Source organism: Tamandua tetradactyla, chromosome 7 (assembly GCF_023851605.1).
Source record: "Tamandua tetradactyla isolate mTamTet1 chromosome 7, mTamTet1.pri, whole genome shotgun sequence".
In the NCBI taxonomy this organism is placed as follows: domain Eukaryota; kingdom Metazoa; phylum Chordata; class Mammalia; order Pilosa; family Myrmecophagidae; genus Tamandua; species Tamandua tetradactyla.
The window spans coordinates 43,355,052-43,382,593 of record NC_135333.1 but is presented as its reverse complement, the minus strand read 5'-3'; the positions used below and the strand labels follow the sequence as shown (position 1 = coordinate 43,382,593).

Genomic DNA, 27,542 nt, shown 5'->3' with positions numbered 1-27,542 from the left:
AATCCTGGGAACCATGCAAGACAAAGAGGGAATGAAGGCATTAGGTGTGGAGCGGAACAGGGAGGGCACGTGTCCTTCACAGGGCCTCAACCCCTGGACACGGGTGTGCGGTCCAGAGCCTCTAGGGCTGGAGCCTCTGGGGCGGGCAAGTGGCTCTTCTTGGGGCTGCAACCTGCTGCAGCCCCGCCCACCAGCTCTGTGGCCCCCTGCACCTGCCCTCAGGCTGGCTTGAGGCCCCCTCCCTATAGCTAGGCTCATGCCCTCTCCCCCTCTGCTGCCCCAGCCCCTGTGCCAGGAGCTGCACCACCTCGGGCTGTGTCTTCTCCTCACTGGCCTCAGTTTTCCCACCTATGCCAAGAGGTGTTTGGCTCCTCAGCTACCAGTACACAGGGGACTTCTTCGCCAGGACACTGGACCCAAGACCCTGGGTTTGTCTCACTGGTGTCCCTCGGGGTCCTCGTGGGGACGGAGTACCCCCACCGCGGGCCACTTCTAAAGAGGCTCGGAGCCAGGCCAATCCCCCGACACCCTGCCCGGGCCCTGCAGGGGGCAAACCTGGGAGCAGAGCAGAGAGGGCCAACCCCTGGGGCTCTGCACATGCCTCCTCGTGAAGGATGGACACAGGGGCAGAAAGGGAAGCCGTGAAGGAATTCTCAGCAGGGCCGAGCGGCTGCCAGGTGAGACCCCACAGGCTCGCAAACCTCTGACCCTGGGACCCCACAGTTTCAAGATTGGAGAGGTTAAGACCCATGCCCGAGACCATGCGGCTGGTGTGAGGACCTGAGAGGCACCCCACTCTGCCACAGCACCCCCATGCTTCCCAGATCCCCCCATGCACCGCACCTTCACAGTCAAACAGTGTCCCCTAAAAGATACATGGGTCCTAGGTGTGGGCCTGTGGATGCGGCCACCACGGGGCTGAGCCTCCCCAAGGACAGAGAGGCCGGCCTCTGCTGCTGGTCTGGCCTGGCTGCAGGGAGTGGCTGGCGCCTGTGTGCCCCCTGCCCCTCCTGTGCCCGTTCCTCTCTGAACAGGAGGTGGGGTGCAGGGACGTGGGGGCATTGCAGGGACAGCGGTCCCGGGCCTGAGCAGGGCCTGCCGGGGCTCCTGCCCTGGCACACAGCCTCCCCCTCACTCTGTGCCAGTCAGAGGGTCGCTGTCCCCTCCCACTTCTCTCTCAACTCGGCATGGAGTGAAGGTCTTGCTGGCTTTGCCCACCCTACCCCGCCCTCCTGGGCTCCCCCCAGGGCCTCCCACTGTCCTACTGCTTCAGCCACGGCATGACAGGGCCACTGGCTGACTACCAGGGACAGATTCTATGTCACAGCCAGAGCCGCAAGTGCCAGTCCTGGGGCCCATGGCCTTGTGCCCAGGGCAGGGCCTCCTTGTGGCTGCCGGAACGCCACACGACAGCCCCTCGGCCCCTGCGTCCTCTGGGTGCCACCACTCACTCACCCAGGAGACCCCACTCCTGACACGGTGGCCGTCCTGGCCTCGGAGGCAACCCTTCTGGGGGAAGCCCCACCCCACACCCAGTACCGGGGCCCCCCAGTGCTCCCTGCACCCACCGCCCCACGTGCTGGGCCTCTGCAGCCCAGGGCACCTGCCACCGTCAGAGGGGCTGGGGTCAGACAGGCCGCCCGGGGGAGGTGCGCAGTGCTGCCGGCTGCAGGGCTGGTCATGCGGCAGCACAGGGCGCTCATGGGGGCCAGATCACTTCCCGGGTAACACAAAGGCAGCTGGCCATGCACACCGTGTCCCATGTGGGACTGCGCTGCGGCACTGGTCCTTCCTCAAGGATGGATGTTTTGGGCCCTGGGGTCCCAGCAGCTGGGCAGGCCCAGGGCGTCCTCAGGGTGAGCCGCCATGCCTCCCCTGGACACGCCCCTGTCCATCCACCATGAGCGGCTGGTTCTGTGCCAGATGTCAAGGGGCCAACATGGTCCCAGGCTCCACGCAGGGCCTTGCTCAACACTGCCAGCCATTCGGCCAGCTGGCTCCATGCCTTCCAGAACATTCTCGGCCCGACTGCACAGTGGCACTGCTGGGTCGTGGAGCAGCCTGTTTCACATCTCCGCGAGGTGACAGCACAGTGTCCTTCTCCCTGGGAGCAAAGGGGACCAGCAGGCCCCGGGCTCTCTGACAACCAAAGGATCATTTTAACAGAACCCAGCCCTCCCACCCGGCACTTTGGGGGCCCAGCTCAGCCTTCCCATCGGCAGGGGACAGCCCCCAGGACAGGCGCCTGTGTCCCCCAGAGGACGGAGGAGGACCCGCATCCGTCTTCTGCTCTCTCTGTCCTTCCTTCATCACAAGAGCCCAGATGTCAAGAGACCAGCAGGCCGGGGACCCTGGGGGTCTGCCAGCCCTCTCTCCACAGAGTCCAGCCCCCTTGCCCTGGGGGAAGGTCAGGAGGCCAGAGGTGGGCTGGACTTTTGGTAGGGGAAATGGGGGTCGATGGGGAGCCCCTAGGACTTTCTCGCTGCAAACCCCACCCTGGTGCTGGCAAAGTGGAAAGGAAACAGGGAGATCATTTTGTCATCCACTGGCCTCCGGAGGGGTGTGTGATTATATACGGCAATGTGGGCAGCGTCACCCCAGCTTTCGGCTGATGAGAAGTAGGAGATGATTAGCTAATTAGATATAAGATAATATAATCAAGGATAAAACTCTTCTCTTCCACTCCACCTCGGAAAAGTGCTTTAGAACTGTATATACAATCATCACTAGTAAAAGCCTAGATGTCTTCAATAAAAGAAGTTGGATCAGTTTTATCCATGTGCAGCATAAAAATGACATGTGAGCACTATCTCACAGCACACTAAATGTGGCCAGAAATGGATCGCAGATGCGCCTTAAATTGTAAAAGAATAGGTAAAAGAAACCAGTAGGTCACACACACAAAACTTATCTATACAAGACATGATTGATAAATGGGACTTAAATACAACGAAATTTTTGCTCATCAGAAACACACTGTGAAGCACATGTGAAGGCCAACCATAGATCAGGAGAAGACACTGGCAGTCCTTGGCTCAGGTGTGGAATAGAGTTCTAGCAAACTGGTAAGAAGACAAGCTCCCTGGTAAAACGGGCAGAAGCCTTGAGCAAGAACTGCATGAAAGATGCCCTGCAGACAAGAACTCGTCTATGAAGACTGCTCCACAGAGACATGTAAGTCCATACCACAGTGAAATACATACACATTCAGTTGGCTAAAATCAAAAGGACTGACAATTCCAAATGTTGGCAAGGAAACAGGGCAACAGGACCTTCCTCCACTGCTGGAGGGAGGCCGACATGGTGCATCCATCACCCCATTACCTCAGCCTGCCTGCAGGTGAGAACTGAGCTGCCCTCTTTGCAGATGGAAGCCTGGAGGCCAGGCAGGGTGCTCAACTCGTCAGCTTCAAATAACCAAGACACAGCAAGGCTGAATCCCGGCCACCCAACTCCAGAGCCCCTGTGCTCCACCACCCTGTCACACTGACCCCAGCCATGTGGTTTCAGTCAGTTCAGCTGAGTTCACACAGCCGTTTTAGTGAAAGGCCAAAAAGGAGCCCAAGACAGACAATGTCTTGGCAAGTCTGCCTCTGCAAGACGGCAGAGGGAGGCATTCTAGGGGTGGGGTCTCGTCTGGCCCTGCCCCACCCCTCCCTGGTTCAGGGTGGAGGCCAGAAGGCAGGGAAATGACATATTTAAAGTACTGCAGGCAACAAAAAATAAAAACAAAAAAAACAAAACAAAATAAAAAAGCAAAAGCAAAAAACTGCTAACAAAGAAGTCTACAGCTGTCAAAACTGCTTTCAAAAAATGAAGGAGAGATTAGGATATCCCAGATGAACAAAAACTATCACCCCCTGACTGGTCCTGTAGAAATGCTAAACAGAGCCCTGTAGGTTGAAAGGAAAGGACCCGACAAGAGATTAAAGTCCTATGAAGAAATAAGATCTCCAGAGAGGGCAGCAACAGGGGTAACTAAACAAAAGTGCCAGCACTGTTGTGTATTGGCTTGTACTTGCCTCAGGATCTAAAAGGCAAATGCCTAAAAGGTAATAGGAAATCACTGGTTTTGGACTCAAAATGTATAAATATGTACTTTGTGACAAGAACTGCAGGTTGGGGTACAGAGGGTTTAGGAACATATTTGTGCATTCTACTGAAGTTGTTAAGTTGGTATCAAAGCAAACGAGACTGTTAGAGATTTAAGGTGTTAATGCCCTCTGGAAACTACGAAGAAATTACCAGACTATCTAAGCACAAAGAAATTAGAGTGCAGGCTGCCGGAGGTGGGGGGGGGGGCAGGGGCAGGGGGAATCCAAGCGTGACGGGTGTCGGGTTTCTGTCTGGGGAGATGGGAAAGTTCCACAGATGGTGTTGAAGGCACTGCAACGCTGAGAATGGGGTGAATCCCTCCAAATGGTGTGCTTCGGAGGGGCTGAGAGGGGAAGTTTATGTCGTATATATGTTCCCACAAGTGAAAGCAAAGAAAGAGCAACTAAAGAGCTACTGATAACAAAATGCAGTACGTGGTCCTGGGTGGGATACGCAAGGGAGGAGAAAAGGCTCTAAGGGACATTACGGAATAAATGAATAAACTGGAATCCAAACTGTAAGCTTTATTTCAATGCTGAATTTCCTGAACTTAAGGAGGTTACAAAAGTGAATATCCGTGTTTCTTAGGAAATGGACACAGAAGTGTGGAGGGTTCAAGGAGCTTGTGTGTACAACCTACACTCAAGTGTTCAGAAGATGGATGACAGATGTACAGACAGATGTACAGACAGATGGATCAACAGATAAAGGGGTACATAGAATGTTACCACAAATGCCACAGAATCTTAAAATTGGTGGCCTGGGTATCTGGGGGCATAAGGATGTGTAACACTGGAGTTTTCTGTGTGGGGTTTGCATGATTTTTGTAATCATCCCATAAATACTTCCAAATTTAAAATTCAATATTTAATATTCAAAAATAAAAAGTTTAGAAATTAAAATACAAGTCACCCCTGGTCTGTTGGTGTCTGGACACCAGCGCACCAGGCCTGGTTAGTACTGCTCAACAGACAGAACTGGCTCCAAGGCGCCATGTGGAGTGAGTGTGCCCATGTCCATCCACCAAAACCTACCTAACACGTCTAGAAAAGGGCACACCTGCTCATGGCCCCAGGCACGGGGGCCTGGGAGAGGGGGAGCCTGGTGGACAGGGGCCTGGGGGGAGGAGCCTGTGGCCTGGGGCCTTGGGGCAATAGGAGAGTGGGCTTTGGGGGGACAGCACTTGGGAGAGGGCTGAGCCCCCCAGAAGGCTCCGGGGAGGGAGGGGACAAAGCCACAGATGCCCGAGCTGCAACCCCTCCAGCCACCGAAGCTGGGGTCTGGGGGTGGCAGGTCCACTCCACCCTGATATCCCATGGTCAAAGCACCTTCCAGATCAAAATAAAATTGTTTCTCCTGAAATTTGATCATCATGCTCCTTAATTTAGCTTGAAATCTCAAGTGGCATCAAAGGGAATGGGATGGCTTTTTTTCAGCCAAGGAGGGCTCGTGCTAAGGAGAGTGGAGGGACACTCCAGGCGCTCAGACGCCTGTGAACTGCGAGGCTTCCCTTCACACACATCCTTGGCCAGTGTCCAGCTCTTGACACCAAGAGGAGACTTCTACCACCGGGACGCCACCCAAGCAGGAGGGAAGATGATAAGAGGTAGATTTTAGGGAGAACAGGAGAAAGTGGGGTGAGAACAACTCCACTCCCAGCTCTACCTCCTCCCACACCCACTGTCCATCCGAGGACAAGGGACTTCCGGGGCCCGCACTGGAATGGTGTGAGAGTGTCTCCGCTACCGAAGGGGAGACCCCGGGAAGGGGGGATGTGGTTTCACTGGGAAGAGACATGCATCCTTCACCCCCAGACTCTCGGCCTCACCGCGTCTCTGAGGACAGCATCCTGGGCTGTGCCCTCCCCGTTCCCCAAGGTCATCCCCTGCACATCCCTGAACCCCTGAGTGTGTTATTAGACCTTGGCCTGGGAAAACTCTGCTCTGGCCCAACTCAGTGCTGGGAGCTTGCAGGGCAGGCAGCGCTGTCCGTGATGCTGAGCAGGGACAGTGTTTACACAGGGCACATGTGCAGGCAAGGAAGCAGAGAGTCGGGGCTACTGCCCCATGGCCTTTCTCCAACAAGGACAAGGCCCGCCATTCTGCCTTGACCTGCCTGGGTCCTGAGTCCAGAGGCGCTGAGCCCTTCGCACAGTCGGCCAAGACCTTGACCAACTTGCCTGGAGTTCCCTGATGCACCACCAGTTCTGGGCACCTCCTCCAGGAAGCCTCCCCTGATTGAGGCAGCCAAGGCCCATTGATTTCTGTCTGATTTGTCCCTGTGCATCACAGGCCCATGTGTCTTGTGAGCCCGGGAGTACTGGAGGGCAGGGTCCAGTCCCCAGTCGGGGCCTGCTCCGAAGTGCTGCCGGGAGCACTACAGGAAACTGCAACTTCCCATCAGACATTTCAGTCCTAGCTGCAAGCTCAGGGTGAGTTCCATGCCTTCGTCAGTTTCCCCATCTGTGAAGGGGGTTTAGTGGAGCTTGGTATTTGTGAAAATGGCATGAGCTGATCCAGGTGGGCCTTCCGAGGACCAGGTGATGAGTGAGCCTCATCATTGTGGGCTCACTCAACCAAAACACCCACAACCTCGCCCTTAGGCCCCAGGCCAGATGCAGCTTGGCTTTGGGGGTGTTGAGGACACTGTGACTCAACCGCACCCTGAGAGGCAGGAGCCCGGGTCTCTGAGAGGTGAGAGCTGAGGCATCTCTCCGGCATCAGCCAACAGCAAGCTGCGCTCTCAGGAGCGATGGAGTGCGCCCCCGCTCCCCGCAGACCCTGGCGGCTTGCTGACACCCATGCACTGGCAAAGGACCCACCGGGCTCAACCCAAGGTGTTCCTGGGCACGAGGCGTGGAAGCAGGTTGGGCTGGATGCAGTCCTGAGGCTCTCAGGCCATCGCGGAGACCCCAGCCTCCATCCCATAACGTCACCCCTTAGAGTCCCTGCTCACTGTGGCCATCGACGCAGGGGAGAGGAAACCCCATGCAGGGGCACTGCCAGTCTTGGTTCTGGAAGAGAACATCCTCCAACTTTTCTCAGTCATTTCTCCTGGTGACTGCTGATTGTCCTCGAACGCCAATTAAAAGCAGGAGGATGTGAGAGGCAATGCTTTAAATGAAGTCTCGAGTCTCTGGACGGCCTCACCAGGACACGAGAGCAGCGGGAACCCCTGCTTCTACCACTGCTCCCACACACGGACGCTGGGGGCCCACCCTGCCCACCTAGGGTCTGACTGAGAGCCACTCTGGACCTGTGAGTACAGGGGGTGTCCTGTGGGTACCAGGGCCCCCTGGGCACTGCTCAGGAGATGCCGTGGTGACTGAGAGAGTCCTCGTCACGGGGGGCTCCTGGATGGGGGGTGGGGACACGTGGGCTATGAGACCTGATGGAATCAAATGTTGCAAAAGGAACACCTGCGGCCAGGTGGGCCTGGAAATGGCCGTCGCCCACCTCTGTGTCAGTTTCCAGTGTGCAAGGCTTGCACTTCCCATCCTCTGTTAAATTTAACACTATGCTTCACTTCTCTGATAGAATTCTAAATGGAATTGTTTTCTTGATTTTGCCTTGGATTGTTCATTGCTACTGTATAGAAACACAATCGATCAGTACATATTGATCCTGTACCCTGTAGTCTTGCTGAATTCACTGATTAGTTCTAAGAGTTGTCCTGTGGTCTCCATAGGGTTCTCTTTATACCTGATCATGTTATCTATGAACAGAGGTGGTTTTCCTTCTTTCTCCCAACCTGAATGCCTTTTATCTCTTTGTCTTGCCCACTCGGCAGCTGGAACGTGCAGGGCGCTGTGGAATAGGAGTGGACAGGGCGGGCCTCCTTGAAAATCTCCCTTCCGGGTAGGACACAGGGTCCCCGTCGGGCTGAGAAAGGGCCCTGTGAGTGCGAGATCGTCGAGTGCCCCGAGGGCAGAAGGGCCCGGATTTGGTCAAGTGCTTTGTCTCCAACACGGAGATGATTACGTCATATATATTATCACTTTGAGTGCTCTTTGTCTCTCTTTATGATCAGCGTAGATAATGAGCTGTCAATTTTGCTGATCTTTTTAAAGAATCAACTTTCAGTTACATTAATTTTAGTCGTTTTCCTATTGACATTTATTTCCATTCTAATCTTTATTATAATCTTCCATGTGCTTGCTTTGAATTTCGTTTGCTCTGGTTTTTCTAGTGTTTTAAGGCCAGTAGCTTTGTTTATAAAATAATTTCTTTAACTGTCTGTGTGTAGAGCTTATTTTTTGGGGGGGGGAGAGGTGGTGATGCATAGTCCTGAAATTGAACCCAGGTCTCCTGCATGGAAAGTGAGCAAAAGCTTAATTTTTAATAACGGCTACTTTTTTTAAATGCTTTTTTAATTGTGAAAATAACATATGTACAAAAAAGCAATACATTTCCAAGTATATTTTAACAAGCAATTACACAGCAGATTTTAAAGTTTGCTTTGGGTTACAGTTCCATTATTTTTCATTTTTTTTCCTAGCTGCTCCAAGACATTGGAGATCAAAAGGAATATTAATATAATGAATCAGCAGTCATAGTCATTTGTTAAATCTTATCTTCTCTATTATACTCTTCCTTCTCTCTTTTTTTCTTTTTTGTGAAAAAGAACATATATACAAAGAAGCAATAAATTTCAAAGTACATTACAATAATTAGCTGTAGATCGGATTTCAGAGTTTGGTGTGGTTTATAATTCCGCAATTTTAGATTTTTATTTCTAGCTGCTTTAAGATACTAGAGGCTAAAAGAAATATCAGCATAATGATTCAGCACTCATATTAATTTGTTAAACCCAATCTTCTCTGTGTAACTCCACCATCACCTTTGATCTTTCTCCCACTTTTTAGGGGTATTTTATCTTTGTCCATTCTAATTTTTTCATGTTGGAAGGGGCTGTTGATAATATGGATGGGGGGGATGGAAATAGTTGATGTTCCGGAGAGGCTGGTCCTTCTGCATTTCAGGACTTATCTGGACCAAGGACTCCTCTGGAGGTTGTAGGTTTCCAGAAAGTTACCCTAGTACATGAAATCTTAGCAGAATCTTATATATTGCCATAGATGTTCTTTAGGTCTGGCTGGAATGGTCCTGGTTGGGGTTTGGCAAGTTAAGACAGGTAGCAATGTCTAACTGAAGCTTGCATAAGCGTGACCTCCAGAGTAGCCTCTTGACCCCATTTGAACACTCTCAGCCACTGATACCTTGTTTGTTACACTTCTTTTCCCCCTTTTGTTCAGGATGACATTGTTGATTCCATGGTGTCAACTCATCCCTGGAAGTCATCTCCCATGTCACCAGGGAGACTTTCACCGCTGGATGCCATGTCCCACGTAGCAGGGAGGGCAGAGTTGGACTTAGAGTGAGGCCACATCTCAGCATCAAAAGAGGTCCTCCAGAAGTAACCTATAGGTAGTCTAAGCTTCTCCACTACCTATATAAGCTTCACAAGAGCAAACAACAGCTACTTTTAACCATAAGTTCATGAAATTCCGGAAAATCAAACACTCACTCACAGCCGGCTCCAGTGCACCCTTGGGACGGAGCACAGACTCTAAACAGCAGGTCACGCCAAGGAAGCCTCTGCACGGCTGAGGAGGCCACAGCCTGGTCTGCCTGCCACTGCCTCTACCATTGCCTCTGGGAATTGGGACCTGCTTCAGGCCACACGGCTGGGACCAGCCCAGGTGCACGATTTTAAATAGACAGGTACATTAATTTTCACTTCTCCAAGCCCCAGACACGTAAAAACTTCCCATGAAAAGGGGGTCTGCCATACAACACACAGTGCTCTGCCTCACGCCTGCCCCATCCTCTCAGGGAGTGGGAGGGTCTAGCCAGTGACACACGTGGAGTGATCACTTGATCAGGCTGAAGGGCCCCTGGGGAATCTACAGTGACAGCCAGACCCACTGAGTAGATGGTGTGGCTCCTCCCTTGGCCACATGCTCCCGCCTCCAGGAAGCCTGCCGAGAATGTGACAGCTGCCCCTGGCCACAACCACCTCCCAGGCACTGCCCCATTCAGCCCTGTTCAGCCCTGGGCCTGCAGCCCCATCAGGCTTGCACCACCCTCCAGCCGTGCCCCGCCTCCCATGTGCCCTCGGTGCCCCTGCACGTCCGCTCTGCTCCCCTGCCGCTCTCCCATGCTGCCGTGTCAGGCTACACCTGCTGCCCACACCCATCTGGGTCTTTTGCCCTCTGAAGCTGCAGAACCGAGTGCTGGGAACAATGTCAAGTTCACCGTGAAGCTCTCTCTTCCCAGTCCCTCCCCACCTTTCTTTAGCTCCAGACTCACGGAAGCTAAACTGAAGTCCCATCCAGCTCAGAGATGGCAAATGCTTAAAGACAATACAGACAGAAAGCACTTGTTTCTACTACCCAGGTTGGGAACAGAGCCTTGAGAAAGGTATGCTGAGCGGGCAGCCGAGGGGGCAGGCGTGGTCCTGGGCAGCCCGGGGCCCTGGGTCTCTCTGCCTCTCAGGCACACCCGTGCAATGAGAGTCATAGGATGAGAGCGGGGCACCACCCCATGCAAGGACGCTGTCCCCTGCCAGGGTCAGCACTCTCACCCACTACTGGACACAATCCCCACTTCTTTGGATCTGTCCCCTGAGGATAGGGGTGGTGGTTCCACCCAGAAGAGGGGGCTCAGCAGGGACAGGGGTACACATTGCTCGCCATCTCTGCATCTGAGAGCTCTGAGCTGGAACCACCCAACAAGCTGTCACAGGCCATCTCCGCCTGGTGCCAAGATCAGAGTGGCTTTCGAAGCCATTCCCCCGGGTCCCAGGGCAGGGGTGGGGGACTCCCCTGTCCAGGTCTTCACAGGTAGAAAGGAGAGCTGAAAGCCCAGCCCAGGTGTGACTGAGCCCCACCCCCAGGAAGGCCTCCTTCCTGGCTCCTCCTGCAAAGCTCCCCATGCTGCTGTGTCTTGGCCACACACACTGTGATGGGACCCACACCCCGGGACCATGTCTGCTCGGTGCCCCCGGCCTGCCCGTCCCTCCTCCCCAGCAGCTCCAGGGAACATCACCCCTGCTGCCTACAGCACTCTCGCTGCGACTTTATGCTCCCTTCCCTTTCCTCCTTTTTCCAGGGACTCCACGGAGGTCATACCCACGATCCCAGTTTCTGAATAGGACACACTGGGACCACCCCACCAGCTTTTGCACAGTCTGGCCGCTGTGCTTTTCTGACAGTTAAAAGCAGCAGGGAAGGCCTGGGAGTTTCCGACACAATTTGCTGGGGAATCGTTCTCCCCGTTTCAGTAAGACCTGCCGAGGCACCCAGGCCGGGCCATCCCAGTGGTGGCCGCCAACCCTGTCACAGTGACTGGTCCAGGACAGGTTCTGTGCCCTCCTTGACCGTGGGGGTCAGCTCCAGCTGGAGGGCTCAGGCTGGGCTGGCCCGTGTGTGGCATCCGGGGTGGCCCTAAGGACCAGAGATGGGGTGACAATCCCACTGCCCACTCCCCAGTGAGAGCCACAGTGAGGAGCTGCCTGGGACCCCTCAGATGGTGGCTCCAGTTCCAGCTGGGACCCAGTGACCAGAGAGGTGGACGATGGCTTGGGGAGCAGTGCCGCCAAGTACCCCCAGCGCCTCTCAGGTCTCCATGTGTTTCTAACACCACTGCTGTGCTAGTACCGGTTCAGTAGCAAAAAGGCCTCCAGCGATGGTGTAATGCAGGGCATGTGAGTGAGGTAACAGCTCCTGCTGCCATTGGATGGAGCCCAGGTCACAGACGCGCCTGCCACCCAAGCCAGGCTCATCCCCTGGGCTCTGAGTGGGACCCTACCCCACCACCCACACACTGTGGGTGCAGACCCTGAGTCATGGGGAGGGCCCTACGAGGCTGCCGAGTCCCGTGGCCAGATGCCAAGGTGCAGCTCCAGACCTGGCTGGCCTGGGGCCTCTGGAAACCTCCAGAAACCTCTGCCCCTGGCTGAGCTCATGACTGTCTCCCTGGGCGTGGTGAGTCACATTCTGTGGGAGGGCGACGTGCCCCGCGTCTCAGGCACAAGCCGAACGGCAGCCTGGCCTCTGTACCCACCTCCCGTCGGGTGGGGAGTGAGTGGCCTGAACCATGGCCAGAGCCCAGCCCGACGTGCCCCACGCTGCGTGTGGACTGGTTGGCAAAGTGGATCCATTGTGGGGTGCCCTGACCTCCTTCCCTTTCTGGGGTGCCAAGCTGAGACTGGCCTAGGCTCACAGCAGTATCCTGGGGCACCAGGGCCAGAGAGGACAATGAGGGTGGTGGGAAACTGAGCAGAGAGCCTTAGAACCAAGGCAGGGACCATGGGTTGGGCAGGGGTGAGCGCCTGTGCTGGCCCTGCTTCAGGGTGGCGGCTGTCACTCCAGCATCACGGCAGGCACACAGTGGTCTGCCCAGCAGGTCCTGGGTGCTGAGGCTCATCTCGCAGCTTTCTGTTTGAGACCTTAAGTGCAGGAGGCCGTGGTCTGGAGCCCATTTGGGCTACAAGGTACAGATAACACAACTTGTACCTTGGCCCTCCACCCTGCCAAACTCCCCAGGGAGAAGGGCTGGATACTGTCAGTATCTTCAAAGCTCTCAGAAACCGCCACCACTCATGGGCCCAGGACCTTCTCGCAAGCCCAGAAAGGTGAGGAGCACCAGCTGGAAGCTCCAGGAGACTCCCCAGACAAGACCCAGTCCTGGGGCTCTGCACCCTCAGGGGGCTCCTCGGGGTCAGACCCCGCCCTGAGTAGGGAGCGCCTGGGTCATGGCTACAGAATAGAGGGAGGGAAGCAGGAGCAGCCTCCTTCACGCCCTCTACGCTCAGACCCTCAGCCCACGCGCGAGGAGGATGCACCCCCGCTCTGATATGCATGAAGGGAACATGGAGAGCTGATGTGTCAGGGAGGCGGGCCAGGGCCCAGAACCTCTCAGCCAGCCGAGGACCCTCCCCCCGCCCACCAAAGGGCCTGCACACCAGAAACGCATGCATGGACTAGTTCAGCTTCTGTGCACAAAAGGCAAGCCACTTGGTGGGGGTGGGGTGGGGGGGCGGGGTGATGTCAATCTGCACGCAGCAGCTTTAATTACATGAAAACCCTCTGACCCACAGCCTTCATGTGCGACGGGAGTGTGCGGAGAGCGCCATCCCCCAATTCCCCAGGAGGAGCACCTTCGCCCCGTCCCGGCCCAGGTCTCCAGCACCAGCATGTCATGGGGACAGACCTCTGCTCAGCCTTCCTGAGGAAAAAGGCATTTTCCCTCTGGCCCCTGTGCCAGCAGTGCTAAGCTTGGCTCTGCATTAGCTGCCAGGGGCAGAGTCCGAAGCAGCTTCTCTGCAATGCTGAGCTCTTTCTCGATGCCAGCTGGGTGCCCTGTCCCCCTCACTATCTCAGTCACACACCCTGCCCTGAGTGGGCAACTTATTTCCTGGATCCTTGTATGTGACCTGAGCACATCCCCAGAACCCCCTTTCTCCCATCTAGGGCCCCTACTTTTCTAGACTGAGGTTTTCCTAAGGTAAGTTTTTGTTGCTGCTATTTGGAAGGGCGCTCAACTCCGGACCAAGTGCCTGGGGCTTCAGAACCTCCCATCCTGGTGGATGTGCACATCCCCTTCTAGGGAGCAGTTCACTAGAAACATTTTGGGCTCGAGAAAAAGACCAGGGCACTGAAGCACCAAAGTTCCCTTCTCACTCCCAGTGCCTTCTTTCATGAAGATAACTTTCTCTGGTGAGCTCCTCTTCATCCCTCAATACTCTACCCATTTTCCTCCTCACTGATGCAGTCTTACCAATGTCCTGGGTGGGAGCAGGAAGCTGAACTCTGAGGTCCCCCAGGTCCCACCCTACAATCTCAGCCCCATGACCCACGCAGCACTTCATGTTATGTACTTTAGGTGTCAGTCTACCCTCACCTATACCTTTCCTGGATCCATGAATCAACCTTATTTAAATGGGTGAACAAATGAATGAAAAATTAAAAAAATAAAATAAAACAGTTACTAATAAAACAAACAAGACACAGACAGGTCAGCTCTAGTATTTGAAGTTTCCATATTCACCAAACACAAGGTCAGCAGAAACACCCCAATTTAAACTCTGCTCACAGTAAATTCCAGCCCAACAACCACGGCACAAGAGTCTTCTCTTTAGCAGATACAATTCACACGTGAGCAAACTGATTATGCACACAGAGCAAGAAAATAGAAAAGCAAAAATTAAATTAGATGGCAGCCCAGAAAATGCCCACTGTGCAAAAACGCAGGCTCACTAATTTGTTTGGCCTCCCATGAAAATGGTGGTGTTTGAATTTGGGTCCCTGGGACCCGGCTCCTGAGGCGCAAGGAGGCTCACAGGCAAAGGGGAGGGAGCAGGTTCAGACGGGGAGCCCCAGAGTCAATTAGTAATCAATTTTTACCCAACTCTTCCCATGGGCATGGGGAGTTAATGGAGAGAGAGGAAGCAGGCGCTGGCTGTGAGCTCCCAGCCGGAGTGGGTGCCCGCCCCCCTCTTGGGAGGAATCAATCAATGTCACCCAAGAAGGCGTGTTGGCGGTCCTGCAGGTTCTGTTACAATTACAGAGAGCTGGGGGATGGGGGAGGAGCATAGAATTAATCCAGCTGGCTGGGAATCAAGGTGGCTGCCCCTTTGGCCCAAATGTACCCAGGCATTAGGCCCGGCAGAATGGAGTTCCACAATCAATGCGGCAGCCTGGAAGTGATTACATACACGATATTTAATCAGGGGATGGGAATTGATAGATGCTTTTAATAAGGACAGACAACAGGCTTTTTACATACCAAAAGGTCCACGGGACATGTGTGTCACTGTTTCAATTCGTCGACAAGCTGGAAAGCCCTCCGACCGTGCCATTCGCCCCCAGGCCCCCGACTCCGCAAGCTCAGCCTTGCATTCACCCCATGCCTTGAATGCCCCCGAAGGCTGCGGTGAGGAGCCCCCAAGCACAGCAGTGGAAGGGCGGGAGGGCTACGGTGGCGCAGGCTGCAGAAGGGTGCTGATGGGGGCTGGGGGTGGTCAGAGCCCTGAGGGGCTTTTGGGAATGCTTCCTCCACAGCACTCAGGCTCCAGGCCCTACTGGGCCAGGCTTGAGCAAAGAGCTCAGCCCCATGGGACACCAATGCCAAGAGCCCAAGGTCCATATACCCCCATCTCCCATTTCCTGGAGAATGCATCAGGAGGGCTTCCTGACTTGGGGGAGACTCACTGCTCGGCCACGCCTCTGGAACAATGGAGGGACCCCATCACCCTGCCCGCCAGGCTCCAAGCTTGGCTGACCCACAAGTGCAGAGGCCTTTCTGACCCACACTGAGATTCTCACTTGCTAGAAATCCTCGCCCGTGTGGATTGCAGCCACTTCAATCCTTACGCACAGACCAGCACTGCCCCTGAGCTTTCTAGTGGGTATGCACAGAGCATTCCAGAAGCATCAGCCTTGGGCTCAGCACTTCCCTCCAATTCTCACGTCATCGTCACTGTCCCCCTGTGGGGCAGGTCCCAGTATTGCTGGGTTCTGCACATGAGGAACTGGGCAGGTGAGGCCACAAGCTGTTGGGTGCTGGGACCAGAGCTGGACAGGGCCTGAACCTCATAACTCTGGGCCTGGGGCCTCCAGGAACAGCACATCCAGGATATGGTCTGGCGCCAGGTGACCCTGGCAGGCCCGTCCTGGGATGGACCTCTGATCACAGATGAGCTGGGGTCTGGTGTGACCACCTACCCCCAGGCTCTAGATACACTCGGCCCTCTGGCCACCGGTCACGGGGGAGGCTGAGGCCCAGCTGAGGCACCAGGAGCTGCTGCCAGGCCAGGGGGCTGAGGGCCAGAGGCCACAGCACTTGCTTCTTTGTAGGTCCAAGCAGGCCCTGAGAGGCTTCCAGGTCAGCAGTGACCCCAGGCCCTGACAGCAGGGCCCTGGCACCTGTTCCTTCCTGACCTCTGCAGAGGTCTGTCATTCCCCCAGCCACTGCAGGCCCCTCCGCCTGCGCCCAGCCATGTTGCCACTGCGCAGCCCAGCCCCAATGCAGGCTGCAGGGCCTCCCCTTGTGCCCAAGGTCACTCATGGTCACTTGGTTCATGGGCTACACTCCCCATCCTGGCAGGGGACACTGTGTCCCGCCCCCAAGGCGCCCTCCCTGCCCCTGCCTCTGTGGGGAGCTCTGGGGTGGGGAACCACGCAGAGAACCCAACCTTCATCCATAGCCCGGCACCAGCTCCTGTCTGCAAGCCCCAGGCTGACCCCAAAGTGTCCACGGCTCAGAGGAGACCCTGTCCCAGCTCCCACCTGCTCTGGTCTAGGGGACTGACTGGGGGCCGGTGCAACTCCAAGGACACCCCTGGGCTGGTGCTGACCGAGAACTGGCTGAGCACCCCCTGGCGTGCAGAGTCCCCACCCATCTTCCCACGCCAACTTGAGGGACTCCCAGTCTCAGCTTCAGTGGGCAGGTGGGCCCCAGCTGGTCAATCATGGTCCTGAACGAGGCCAGTCCCATCACTCTCATGCCCACCAGGAACAGATCCCACTTCAGAAGCCACAAGGGTGGGGCAAGGGGTGGCCGCCTTCTCTGAACACCCCTGGGGACCCTTTATTTCAGACAATCCTTAAAGGGGCTACATCACACAAACTGTCTTTTCTGGTCACCAACACAGCTGGGCCCAAATGTGGCCCAGCTCATCAGGCAGTCACCACCCACCCCTGTGCAGCAGGCTCGTCCTTAGTCACACGGGCAGGGGCCTCGGGCCCGGGTGGGGCACCTGGTTGTCCAACACACCAGCAGACACGGGGCCAGCAGACTTGGAGGGAGATGTGCCAAACCCCAACAAGGGCTCAGCCCAGATGCCACATGTCCACAGACAGAACCCACTGTGCACCCAAAACAACATCCAATTCAGCCACTGACCACACCCCGGGCATACCCTTCACTGCCTGCGACCAACCACGCTGGACGTGCCACCAGGAGGACAGGATTGTCCAGCTGGGCCTGGACACCGGGGGCAGTGCAAGGGCTGCAGTGTAAACTTCCAGTCTGGCAGTGGTCCAGGGCGACACCGTACCCAGGAGCCCCAGCACGCCTGTAGGCTGAGCTCTTACCGTCCACGCAGGCGGGCCGGGCCCTCGTGGTGCCCGCGATTTGGCCCTTCCTGCAGGCGCAGCGAGCTGTCTGCCGTGCGATCGTCCTCCGCGGCTGGCTGCTGTCCCGGTCGAGTGTCACAATCTCACAGGTGCCGGCCGCCAGCTGACCTGGAAGAGAGGAACAGAGGCGGCTGAGCGGCCTCGAGGCAGGCCGTCTGGCCAAACCCCCTGTGTCAGCGTCCCACCGCTGCCTGCCCCTGGGGTCCGGACGGCGCCTGCCAGTGGGGTGAGGCGTTGCCAGGCCCAGAGCAGCAGCTCGAGGAGCCTGCGGACAGCGCCACAGAAGGGAGTGTGGGGAGCAAACATCGGGGAATCCATGTAAGCATGGTGGACAGGACCTGGATGCAGAAAATGGTAAGCATTGCTGAAAGAAATAAAAGGCACCCCAAATAAATGGAGACATGTTCTGCATCCATGGAGTGGGAGACTTAACATTGGGAAGACATCTACAGCACCCAAGGCGATTTGCAGATTCAGTGCCATCCCAATCCAAAGCCCAACAGAAATAAACCAGAAATAAAGTCCACAAATAAACATTTATGGCCAATTCATTTTGACAAGAGAGTCAGGACCACTCAGTGGGCAGCAACAATTGGTTCCAGGAAACTGGATATTCCCATGCAGAAGGACAAAAGTGGACCCTACCTCAACCCAGGTACAAAATGAACCCAAAATGGACCCAAAACCTACATATAAGAGCTGAAACTATAGTGAAAAACATAGGGATGATCTGCAGGACAGTGTAGGAGGCAATGGGTTCTTAGACTTTAAACTGGAGGCATGAGCAGCAAAAGAGCTAAATGGATAAGCTGGACTCCATGAAAATTAAAAAAAAAAAATGTTTGGGTGTCAAAGGACATTACCAAGAGAGTGAAAAGACAATCCACAGAATGAGAGAAGAAATTTGGAAATCATATATCTGATAAAGGTCTAACTTACAGAGTATATAGAACTACTACAACTCAAGAACAAAAAGAAAAACAACATATTTCTTTTTAAATGGGCAAAAGACTTGACTAGACATTTCTCAAAGAAGATATACACACAGCTAATCAGCTTATGAGTAGATGCACAGTATCACTAGCCATTAGGGAATGGTACATCAAAATCACAATGAAATACAACTTCATACCCATTAGAGTTGCTATTATTAAAAACACACAAACACACAAGTAATAAAAAACAGCAAAGAACAAGTGTTGGCAAGGATGTGAGGTAATAGGAATCCTTGTGCATTGTCGGGGGGACAGGGCAGATATATTATAGTGAGTCACTAGAGAAAACAATTTGGCTGTTCCTCAAAAAGTTAAACATAGAATACTATATGACCCAGCAATCCCACTTCCAGTAATATACCCAAAGAATTGAAAGCAGGGACTTGAACAAATATTTGCACACTGATTTTTATAGTGGTCTTATTCACAATTGCAAAAGGTGGGCGCAATCTAAGCATCCATCAACTGATGAATGAATAAACAAAATGTGGTGTATTCAAACGATGGAATATTATTTGGCCATAAGAAGGAATGAAGTGCTGATAAATGCAATGGCATTGATTAATCCTGAAGACCTCTTGTTCACTGAAATCAGTCAGATGCAAAGGGACAATTATTGTATGATTCCATTAATATGCTCTAGATAGAAAGGAGGGGACTGGGATGGGGGGACGGGGGGCAGGATTCCATTTGGGATGATGAGAAAGTTCTGTTAATGAGTGGGGGATGGGGGGAAAACACTGATGTGACCGATCCCACTGAATGGTGTGTTTGGGAAAGAGTGTGATGGGAAAGTTCATGTTCTAATTATGTTCCCACAATCAAAAAAAAAAGAACAACTAAAGGCACAATGTTGCATATGATACATGCTCCTGCATGGGATCTAATAATGGAGGAGAAAAGACACAAGGGACATTATTGGGACATAGGGTAAAATTAGAATATAGACTGTAAACTTTATGTCAATGTTTAATTTCTTGAACTTGGTAACTACACTTAAGGTGGCCACGTAAGGGAATTTCCTTGTTCTTAGGAAACATGCTCAGCAGTATTAAGTGTTCCAGGAACACGATGTACACAGCCTACACTGAAATGTTTAGAAGACTGAAAGACAAATAGGCAGATGGATGGATGGGTGGATGGATGGATGGAGAGAGAGACAGACAGAGAGCAGAAATACAGTAAAATCAGCAAGCCTGGCTATCTGGGAGTGGGTGTGTTGGAATTCTGGGTATGGGTTTTGTACTACTTTTACAACTGTCCTGGATTTTACAATTACTTCCAAAAAAAAAAGTTTAAGGAAAGAAATAAGAAAAAGTGAGTGCTTGGGTCAGGCTGTGACCTCTCCTCTGCTCCTGCTGCAATCAGGCAGCCCAGCCCCTGCAGCCAGGAAATTCAATGCAGTCCCATCTCCGTCACACCAGGAAATGGAAGTGCCAGCCCAGGGAGGAAGAGCCAGCATCCCTGCCCCACGCAGGCGTGGAGAGAAGGAAGCCTGGATTGCATAAGCCCATTATGTCTGAAACCAAGGGAGTTTCAAGTTCTCTGCCTGAGAGCCGGCCGCTAGCACATCCAGCATCAAGGAGGCAGAACATCTGCCAGGCTGTCCCGGGGCGGCCACACCTCGAGGGAGAGGACTAAGACAGGCAGGAACACATGTGCACATGTGAACACACAGGCATGGCACACACACAAGAAGCACCTGTGCACATATACACACACGGACAGGAAACGTGTACACAATACAACATGCACACGAGATGCACACCACTGCCCACGTGCACACCCAGCTGCCCATGTGGACACAGCAACCTGTATTCCACATTGTGGATGCCCTGGGGCACAGGTCTGGGTTTATGAGGGCCAGGAAGTCCTGGCCTGGCATGGGTGACCCAGTGCATGAGGAGATGCATACTTCTTCTGCACGTGACAACCCACAGGTATCACTGACTTTCCTCCTAAACCCCACAGAGGATGCATGGTCTTTGAACCTCCAGGGGACCAGCAGCTCAGGGGAGAGGAGCCATCAGGGAAGCCTCCGCTACCGGGAAGCCCAAAGGATTCAGCTCATCCACTAATAAGCACCAAAATCAGCCCTGATGGAAGCCTGCTCAGCCCTGGTCTGGCAACCACGAAGGAGGTGGTGGGTGAGTCACGGCGGCACCCTGCATGCCCAATCCCACAGCCAAGGAGGCGGAGGTCAGCCCCAGAGGTAATTGGAGGGAGGGAAACCGAGGCCCGGAGCAGGGACAGCCTGGCCCAGGACTGCAGTGGCTCTCCCAGGCCAGCTGCCTTCACCCCCACAGAGACCCTCTCCACCTGTGGCCAAGCCCCCGCCTGCAGCCAGCACAGCCTCCCAGCAGTCTGCAGAGGGCGTGTTCTCACTCCTGCTCACCAAATCACATGCAAGTGACACCCCGCTTTCAGGGGGAGGCAAACTAGGCCAGTCAGCAGGTGAATGGCCGGTAGATGAACAGAAATAGCGGAGGGTGGCGAGTGGCTGACAGGCGTGTCCTGCTCGGAGGGCGGACAGAGGAGCAGGTCCCCCAGCAGACCCGCTGGAGCGCTCCAAGCCGCTGGGCTTTCCGCATGGCAGCCTCTGCTTTGCAAGGCAGGGCTGTGCTGTGCCGTGAGTGGCTACTTTAAGCTCTACAGGTGCAAGCAGGCCACGGCCACCTCCCACCTTGCAGAACGCTTGGCCCCAAAGGCTGCCTCCCCAGCACCACAGGGCCAGCTGCATCTCCGGCTGGGATCCTAAGGGGCTGTCCACCCACTGTGGCTGCCTGTAAGGGGGATAGAGAGTAAGGGTGCCCACAGCTGCCTGGCCACTGAGGCTAACTCACTCACCACCCCTGCTGCACCAGCCACACACCTTCCCAGAGTCTCCACAGTTACAGCAGCGTGACCTGCAGGCCTGGGGTAAGATGCCTGCCCCCAGCCTGTGTCCCCAGCTGTAAAAGAGGCACACCCAGATGGGGCCCTGGCTTAGTGCTGTCAGATGGACACTGCCATCCGTCAGGGCAGCAGCCTTGGACAGTACCCCACAGACTGACTTGCTCTGGAGCACAGGCTCCAAGCCACCAAGCGCTCAAGTGCCTCACAGCTCCTCAGGGAGATGCCCCAGACTCAGCTCGGTCTGGGATGGGTAATGTCCTCACTTCCGCCCACTGCGAGCCTCCAAGTCCAACCTAAAAGCCCCTTCTCACCTTGTCCCCTGGGAGAGGAAGTGTCCGCAGTTTAGTAATTTATTGATAAAATGACACCCCCATTTCCTAATCTACAAATGGAATATTCCACAGCTTATTAATTTATTATTGAAGTGCCCCCCCCAGTTTATTCATTTCTAAACAGAACATTCCCCAATTTATTGATCTATTAGTGAGAGGCCTCCTGTTTACTAATTAATGGAATGCCCCTCTATTAATTTATTAATAAAATGCCTCAGGTTATTGACTTAGTAATGGAAAATTCCCCCAGCTTATTACTCTATTAATGAAATGTGTCCCAGGTTATTAACATATTAATGGGACATTCCTTTATTTATTAGTTTATTGCAAGCTTGCAGGACGTCCAGGGCGGAAGGAATCCCAGAGGCTGCGCCCCCTCTTGGTGACACCTGCGTTCCCACAGTGGCCTGGATGCCCCTCCTTGTCACTTTCCCAGTCTCCTGGCTGGGTTTGCTTTTGGCATTGCAGACTGCCCAGGCCCCAGGCCCCTTTCTCCTCCAGGCACCGCCCAAGTTACCCCCCTACCTCATGAGCCCCCGGCCCCTCCCAGCTCTCTCTGCACTGGGATCCCTGGCTCTGGTCATCCCCTGGCTGGGTGGGGTCTCTTGCCCTGGGTCCACTCCCTGGATGGCCTCAGGCTGCTGTTGACCTGGTGGCCTGAAGGGAATAACCGAGACTGGAGCAGGGCAGGATCGGTGTAGGGCGGGGTGTTACAGGTGGCGGGGTCAGTGCAGGAAGGGGTCGGTGCACTGCGGGGTCAGTGCAGGAAGGGGTCAGTGCACGGTGGGGTCAGTGCAGGAAGGGGTCGGTGCACAGCGCACAGTGGGGTCAGTGCAGGAAGGGGTCGGTGCACAGTGGGGTCAGTGCAGGAAAGGGTCAGTGTGGACGGCTCCTGTGTGTGATGCCAGGTTCTGCTTGCATCAAGGCGTCAAAATGTCCCATACCCTGAGCCAGTAATGCTAAGGTCCAAGAACCTACCCTAACAGATGGGGGCTGGGTGGGAAAAGTTCTAAGGACATGGAAACTCGCTTCTCGCCTGTGCATTTTCCAGTCAGGCCCTGTACGGTCCTTGTTCTCTGTGCAGACTGGGCCAACCCTGCAGGTGGGTCTCCCTGGTCAGTGTCACCCCAGACAGCTATGGTTGTGACCAGTCTTCCAGGTCACTGCTGGCTTTATCTTCAAAGCCGGAGACAACAAGTGACTCTTTTTGCCAAGTCAGGAAGGGACAGCACGCAAGCAAATGGCCTGGTGAAAACTCACTCTGCCTGGTGGCACCAACTCCAGGTGGCAGGGCCAAGGGCGGTGCAGGGCAAGGGTCTGGCCTCCCTTATCTCACACTCACATGCACACACCCACACAGCATAATCACATATGCACACTCATGCACCCACGTGGGCACCCACCCACACAAGCACACATCCACACTTGTGTATACACTCATATGCACACACACAGGCACTAATCTGTACAGAATACTTCAAATAAACTGTGAAATGAGCCCATGAGGCCAAGAGATGTGGCAAGACAGGGGCTTGGGTTATGCCTGTTACCAGCCAGGGGGACAACAATAACCCCCATCCTCGAATGGCAGGTTTTGCTGCTACAAGAAGCACCCCTCAAATGGCAGGCAGCTTCGCATGGCACTCACAAATTAAGTAACTGATATTTATTTTTATCCACAGTCATACAGACATTTATATGAGGATTAATCAAAAACTACAGGAAAACACTCTTTGAGATCAGAAGGAGTTTTACAGCCTCAATATTTGAGCTCCGTGAAAATCGAGTTTGCTATTAAACCCTGGCATTAAATCCTCCATCAAGGTCCTACTCGTGAGCGAGTTAGCAGGGACGGTGGGTGGCTAAGTCCAGCATGCGTCCAACAGTCACGGAGACCAGGAAAGATGATCCGAGCAGGCGGCGGGGCGTCACTACAGGGAAGGCAGGCGAGCCCGGGATCTGTAAGGGGCCTCCTCGCCTGGCCTCAGACATGGTACTGGCCGGGCAGCTCCAAACCGTGGAGCCTCCACCCTGCAGGCTGCGGTCAGCTCTTGGCCCGGCCAGTGCTGCCGCTTCCCAAAGCCTCTGCCAGGAAGAAAGGCCAGCCAGCCAGCAGTGCTCCGTCTCCAGGGGGTGCACTGACATTGCCTGCATGGTGGGGGAAGCCCAGGACCCACATACCATGGCCCTGCACCCCAATGGCCTCCACCCCACCTCCTCAGGACCAGAAAGAGAAAGTGGAGGTAGCTCTGCAGCTCAGCTGAGATGCTGGCCCAGGCTGGTCTTCAGTTTACCCTGGTTTGCCCAGAACCTTGTTTCCATCCTGAAAGTCCTAAATGTCCTGCCTCTGGGAATCCCCTGGTCCCTGGCAAGCCAGGACTGCTGGTCCCTCAGCGATCCTGCCCTGGGGACACTTCATGTAGGACCTGGGCGAGGCGAGAGGCCTGCGCTCCAGATAAATGAGCAAAGATGTGTTTGCATCAATGATCATTCCAGGCTCTAAATACAACGCTTGGCTTCATTCTCCATCGTAAAGAACGAGCCTTTTAACTCACCTACCCTGTAATTTAGTCCACATTTTGCCAGGCTGTTCCCACTCATGTAATTGAGAAACATAATTATAGGTTTTCTGGCAAAGTCATAGATCTTCTCGCGAACACATTTCAGAAACCGGCCTTGAGCCGGATCCCTGGTACCCCGTCAGCAGCTGAGAGCCCCCCATGTCCCGCCAGCCCACCTGCCTGCCCCATCTTGGCCTCGGGTGCCCATGAGTTCCACTCTTTCCACCAAGGGTGGAGAGGGGAGGAGGCTGGAGCAGGAGGGGCTGGGCCCCGGTTCTGAGGGTCCTCTCTAGTGGCCACAGCCCCCTTCCCAAAGCTGCCACGAGCTTACCACCTGCGCGTGGGTCACACGCCACTGCCAGCCTGTCCTGGGGCCACGAGTAGATTCTGCAAACAGGGAGGACCCACAGGCAGGAGCACGGCTCTGAGAGAGAGGGGGGAGGGCCACCCTGACATTCACCAGCTCAGAGAGAGGCCTCGGTTTAAAGACTCCAGCCCAGACAGCTCTTGGTGAGGGAGGGGCGCCGAGCTCTGGGAGCTGGATGGGAACAGGTCAGGGACACAACGGGAAAGAAGAACAAACAACGACAGCAATTCCAGTAAAGAGCATGCGCTCAGGCCACGAGGAACAAACCAAACGAAGCCACGCTGCCCCCAACTAAGTCCCTTCCTTCTGCCCATGGCCTGGCGCCCGGGGAAAATGCTGAAATGGACCTCATGGCACTGATGTGCAGCGGCAAGTGTGAGGGAGACACTGTGTGGTGGAGGTGCACCTGCTGTGGGGTGGAGGGGAACTGCCTGGGGTGGAGGGGAACCCGCCTGGGTGGTGGGGAGCCTGCCTGGGTGGAGGGGAACTGCCTGGGGTGGAGGGGAACTGCCTGGGGTGGAGGGGAGCCCGCCTGGGTGAAGGGTGCCCTCACTTGATCATGGGGTGTGAATGGCAGGTGGTCAGGCACCTGGTAGCACTCTGGTTCCCACACAGCCATCAGCTCCAACCATGGATGCAAGCAGTACCTGGGAAATGGTCTCTACTCTGGACACTCCTGACTGCAGAGTCTCATAGCCCTCAGCCAGAAAAGAACATTCAATATGGAACGTTCAGAACCTACAAGGGTCCGCATAGAAAGATGCTTTCCGTAGAGGGGCAGCTACTTCTGGAAGATTCTGGACACCAGGCAGGGCTCCATCAAGAGAAGGCCCCAACTGAGAGTCCACTCTGCCTTGGGAGAAGCCCAGGCCAGGCTCTCAAGGGAGAGGTCTGAGGTCAGGTTTCTGACCTGCCCATGAGGGTCTAAGCTCAGTCTTGGAGAAGCTGCAGAGACCCCAATCCCTTGTCAGAACCCAGAACCCTCCTCTGGAGGTTCTGCCCTCTCCAAGCACCCAGCCCTCTGGACCCCATCCCTCCTGGCTGGGACACCATGAGGAAGTCCTGCCTCCTTGCTGTCCAGGCAGCACCACCTGTCTTTCAGGTCTGGACTGTCCCTCCTTTCCTAACCAGCCTCTCCCCACCAAGGCTTCCACAGTCTCTGATGGGACTCCAGGGGAGGGTGCCACACTGGGGTGCACCTCTGCCTGTACATCTGCATGTGGAGGCCCCAGCTGGCCTCTACATGCAGCACCCAGGCCACCCACTTCTGTAGTCAGGCATCAGGGTATGCCCAGTGTCCTGCTGGCTACAAAGCTCTGACAATGGCTCCAGACCTAGAACTGAGGTTGCAGGGACTTTGGACAGAGGATAACATGAGTGAGAGCTGCAGCCCCAGCTGCTCTTGCCACCCAAGCACACAGTGCTGGCCCTGCTCCTAGAGAAACGGGTCCCCAGTTACTGACCTCGGCGCACACTCACAGTCACTTTTGATATGGGAACACACAAAACAAAAAAAGAGAACCAAACTCCCACCAGACGCCGCTGGACCAGTTCCTTCCCCTCCCCAGGAACAGTCATGGGGCATGTGCTCTGGGAACAGTGGACCGCTGTTGAGTGAGAGGATACATGGATGACGGATAGATGGATGGATGGAAGAATGGATGAATGGGTGGAAATGGATGGAGGGATAGATGGATGGATGGTGGATGGATGGGTGGACGGTGGATGGATGGATGGATGGATGGATGGGTGGACGGTGGATGGATGGATGGATGGACAGATGGATAGATGGGTGGATGCATGGATGAGAAATGGCTGGCTGGATGGGTGGATGGCTGGCTGGATGGATAATGATGGGTGGATACAGATGGATGGATGGACAACTGATGGATGGATGGATGGCAAAGCAATGGAAACAGAATCTCCAGTAGCCACCAACTTTCCTGGCCTGTGCTTGTGTGCCTGGAGCTTCCTCCAGTTACTATATGCCCTTCCGACCCTCACCCACCCACAGAGCACACTAATTAGTGGTCCTGTGCTGCCTCATCACAGCATGGTTGAGAGAAGTAAATGAAGGCACGTGTACTTCCCTTGGAAAATCAAATCAGCCTGATTGGATGAACACATAACTTCTCGCTGTTTCATTGTTTTAAAGTTGTGGCTTCCTCCTATACGCTCTTCTTCACGTTAATTAAAAATAATTTGCTATATAAATTGCCACGAGGGAAGGCAAACACAATCACACAGTCCCAAAGACAGGAGCTCACGGTGATCAGAGCCCTGATCTCAGATTCCCGAGGATCTCGGAGCATGAGGAGCTCAGGAGGGGGCCTGCTGAGGGGAGGGAAGGGGTCCCCCAGCGCACTCACAAGACTCAACTCCTGAGCCGCCTCCAGAAACACCAGGCTGTGCACGAGAAAAAGGTGGCAGCTCCAGGACCCTGCAGCTCCTCCCACCAACTGCCCCACAGACCCCCTGCCCTCCGAGAGGCCCTCCCTGGTACTGAGTTTCTAGAGTCTTCTGAGAAGGAGGCCCCTATCTGTGTCTGCCCCACACATGGCTGGGGAACAAGTCCCCCCCAGTGCACACAAAATAAGCTGTCCATCCATTTCAAGGGCATTTTGCCAAACACCTCCCCTCCAGCTGGGCCCTGGAATGCGAGCACCAGGCAGCGCGTTAGGGGAGTACGGGAACGGTGGCCTCAGGCTCCCGCTGAACAGGAACGGGGAACCCTCTCTTATGCCAGAGTGAGTCAGACTGCCTTCGCTCACCGCTCATCCATTTGCTCACTGCTCATTCTTCACACTCTTCTCGTTCATTTGCTCTTTGCTCATTCATTCACCTTCGGCCCATTCATTCATTCACTGCCCATCCACTGATGCACGCATCCCCAGTCCTGGGGGTGAAAGTGTAGGAAGGGCTGGTACACACTCTCTGCAGCTGCCGGAGTCCACAACCTGCCGGCAGCCTCTGCCTCCTCTTGGGTACCCCAGCGTGGTCGGCCCTCAGGATCATGTGACTGTGCTCGAGGGGGATGAGTATCCCCCGCAGGGTCCTGTGCTGTATATCCTCAGGACTGTCCACTTGGCTGCCCCCACACCAGGTACGGGAGGCCCAAGGGCAGATGTGAGCACCACCCACCCTCCCACTGACTGC

At 54.8% G+C, this 27,542-nt stretch overlaps 1 protein-coding gene across 1 annotated transcript in view; it reads right to left on the bottom strand.

The window, feature by feature from the left end:
* Window positions 1-27,542, bottom strand: part of TAFA5 (TAFA chemokine like family member 5) — a 126,333-nt gene that overhangs the window by 50,008 nt on the left and 48,783 nt on the right. The window contains exon 2 of the mRNA XM_077167858.1: window positions 17,195-17,344. Within this exon, the coding sequence (XP_077023973.1) occupies window positions 17,195-17,344 (150 nt within the window). The remainder of the gene's footprint in view (window positions 1-17,194; window positions 17,345-27,542) is intronic.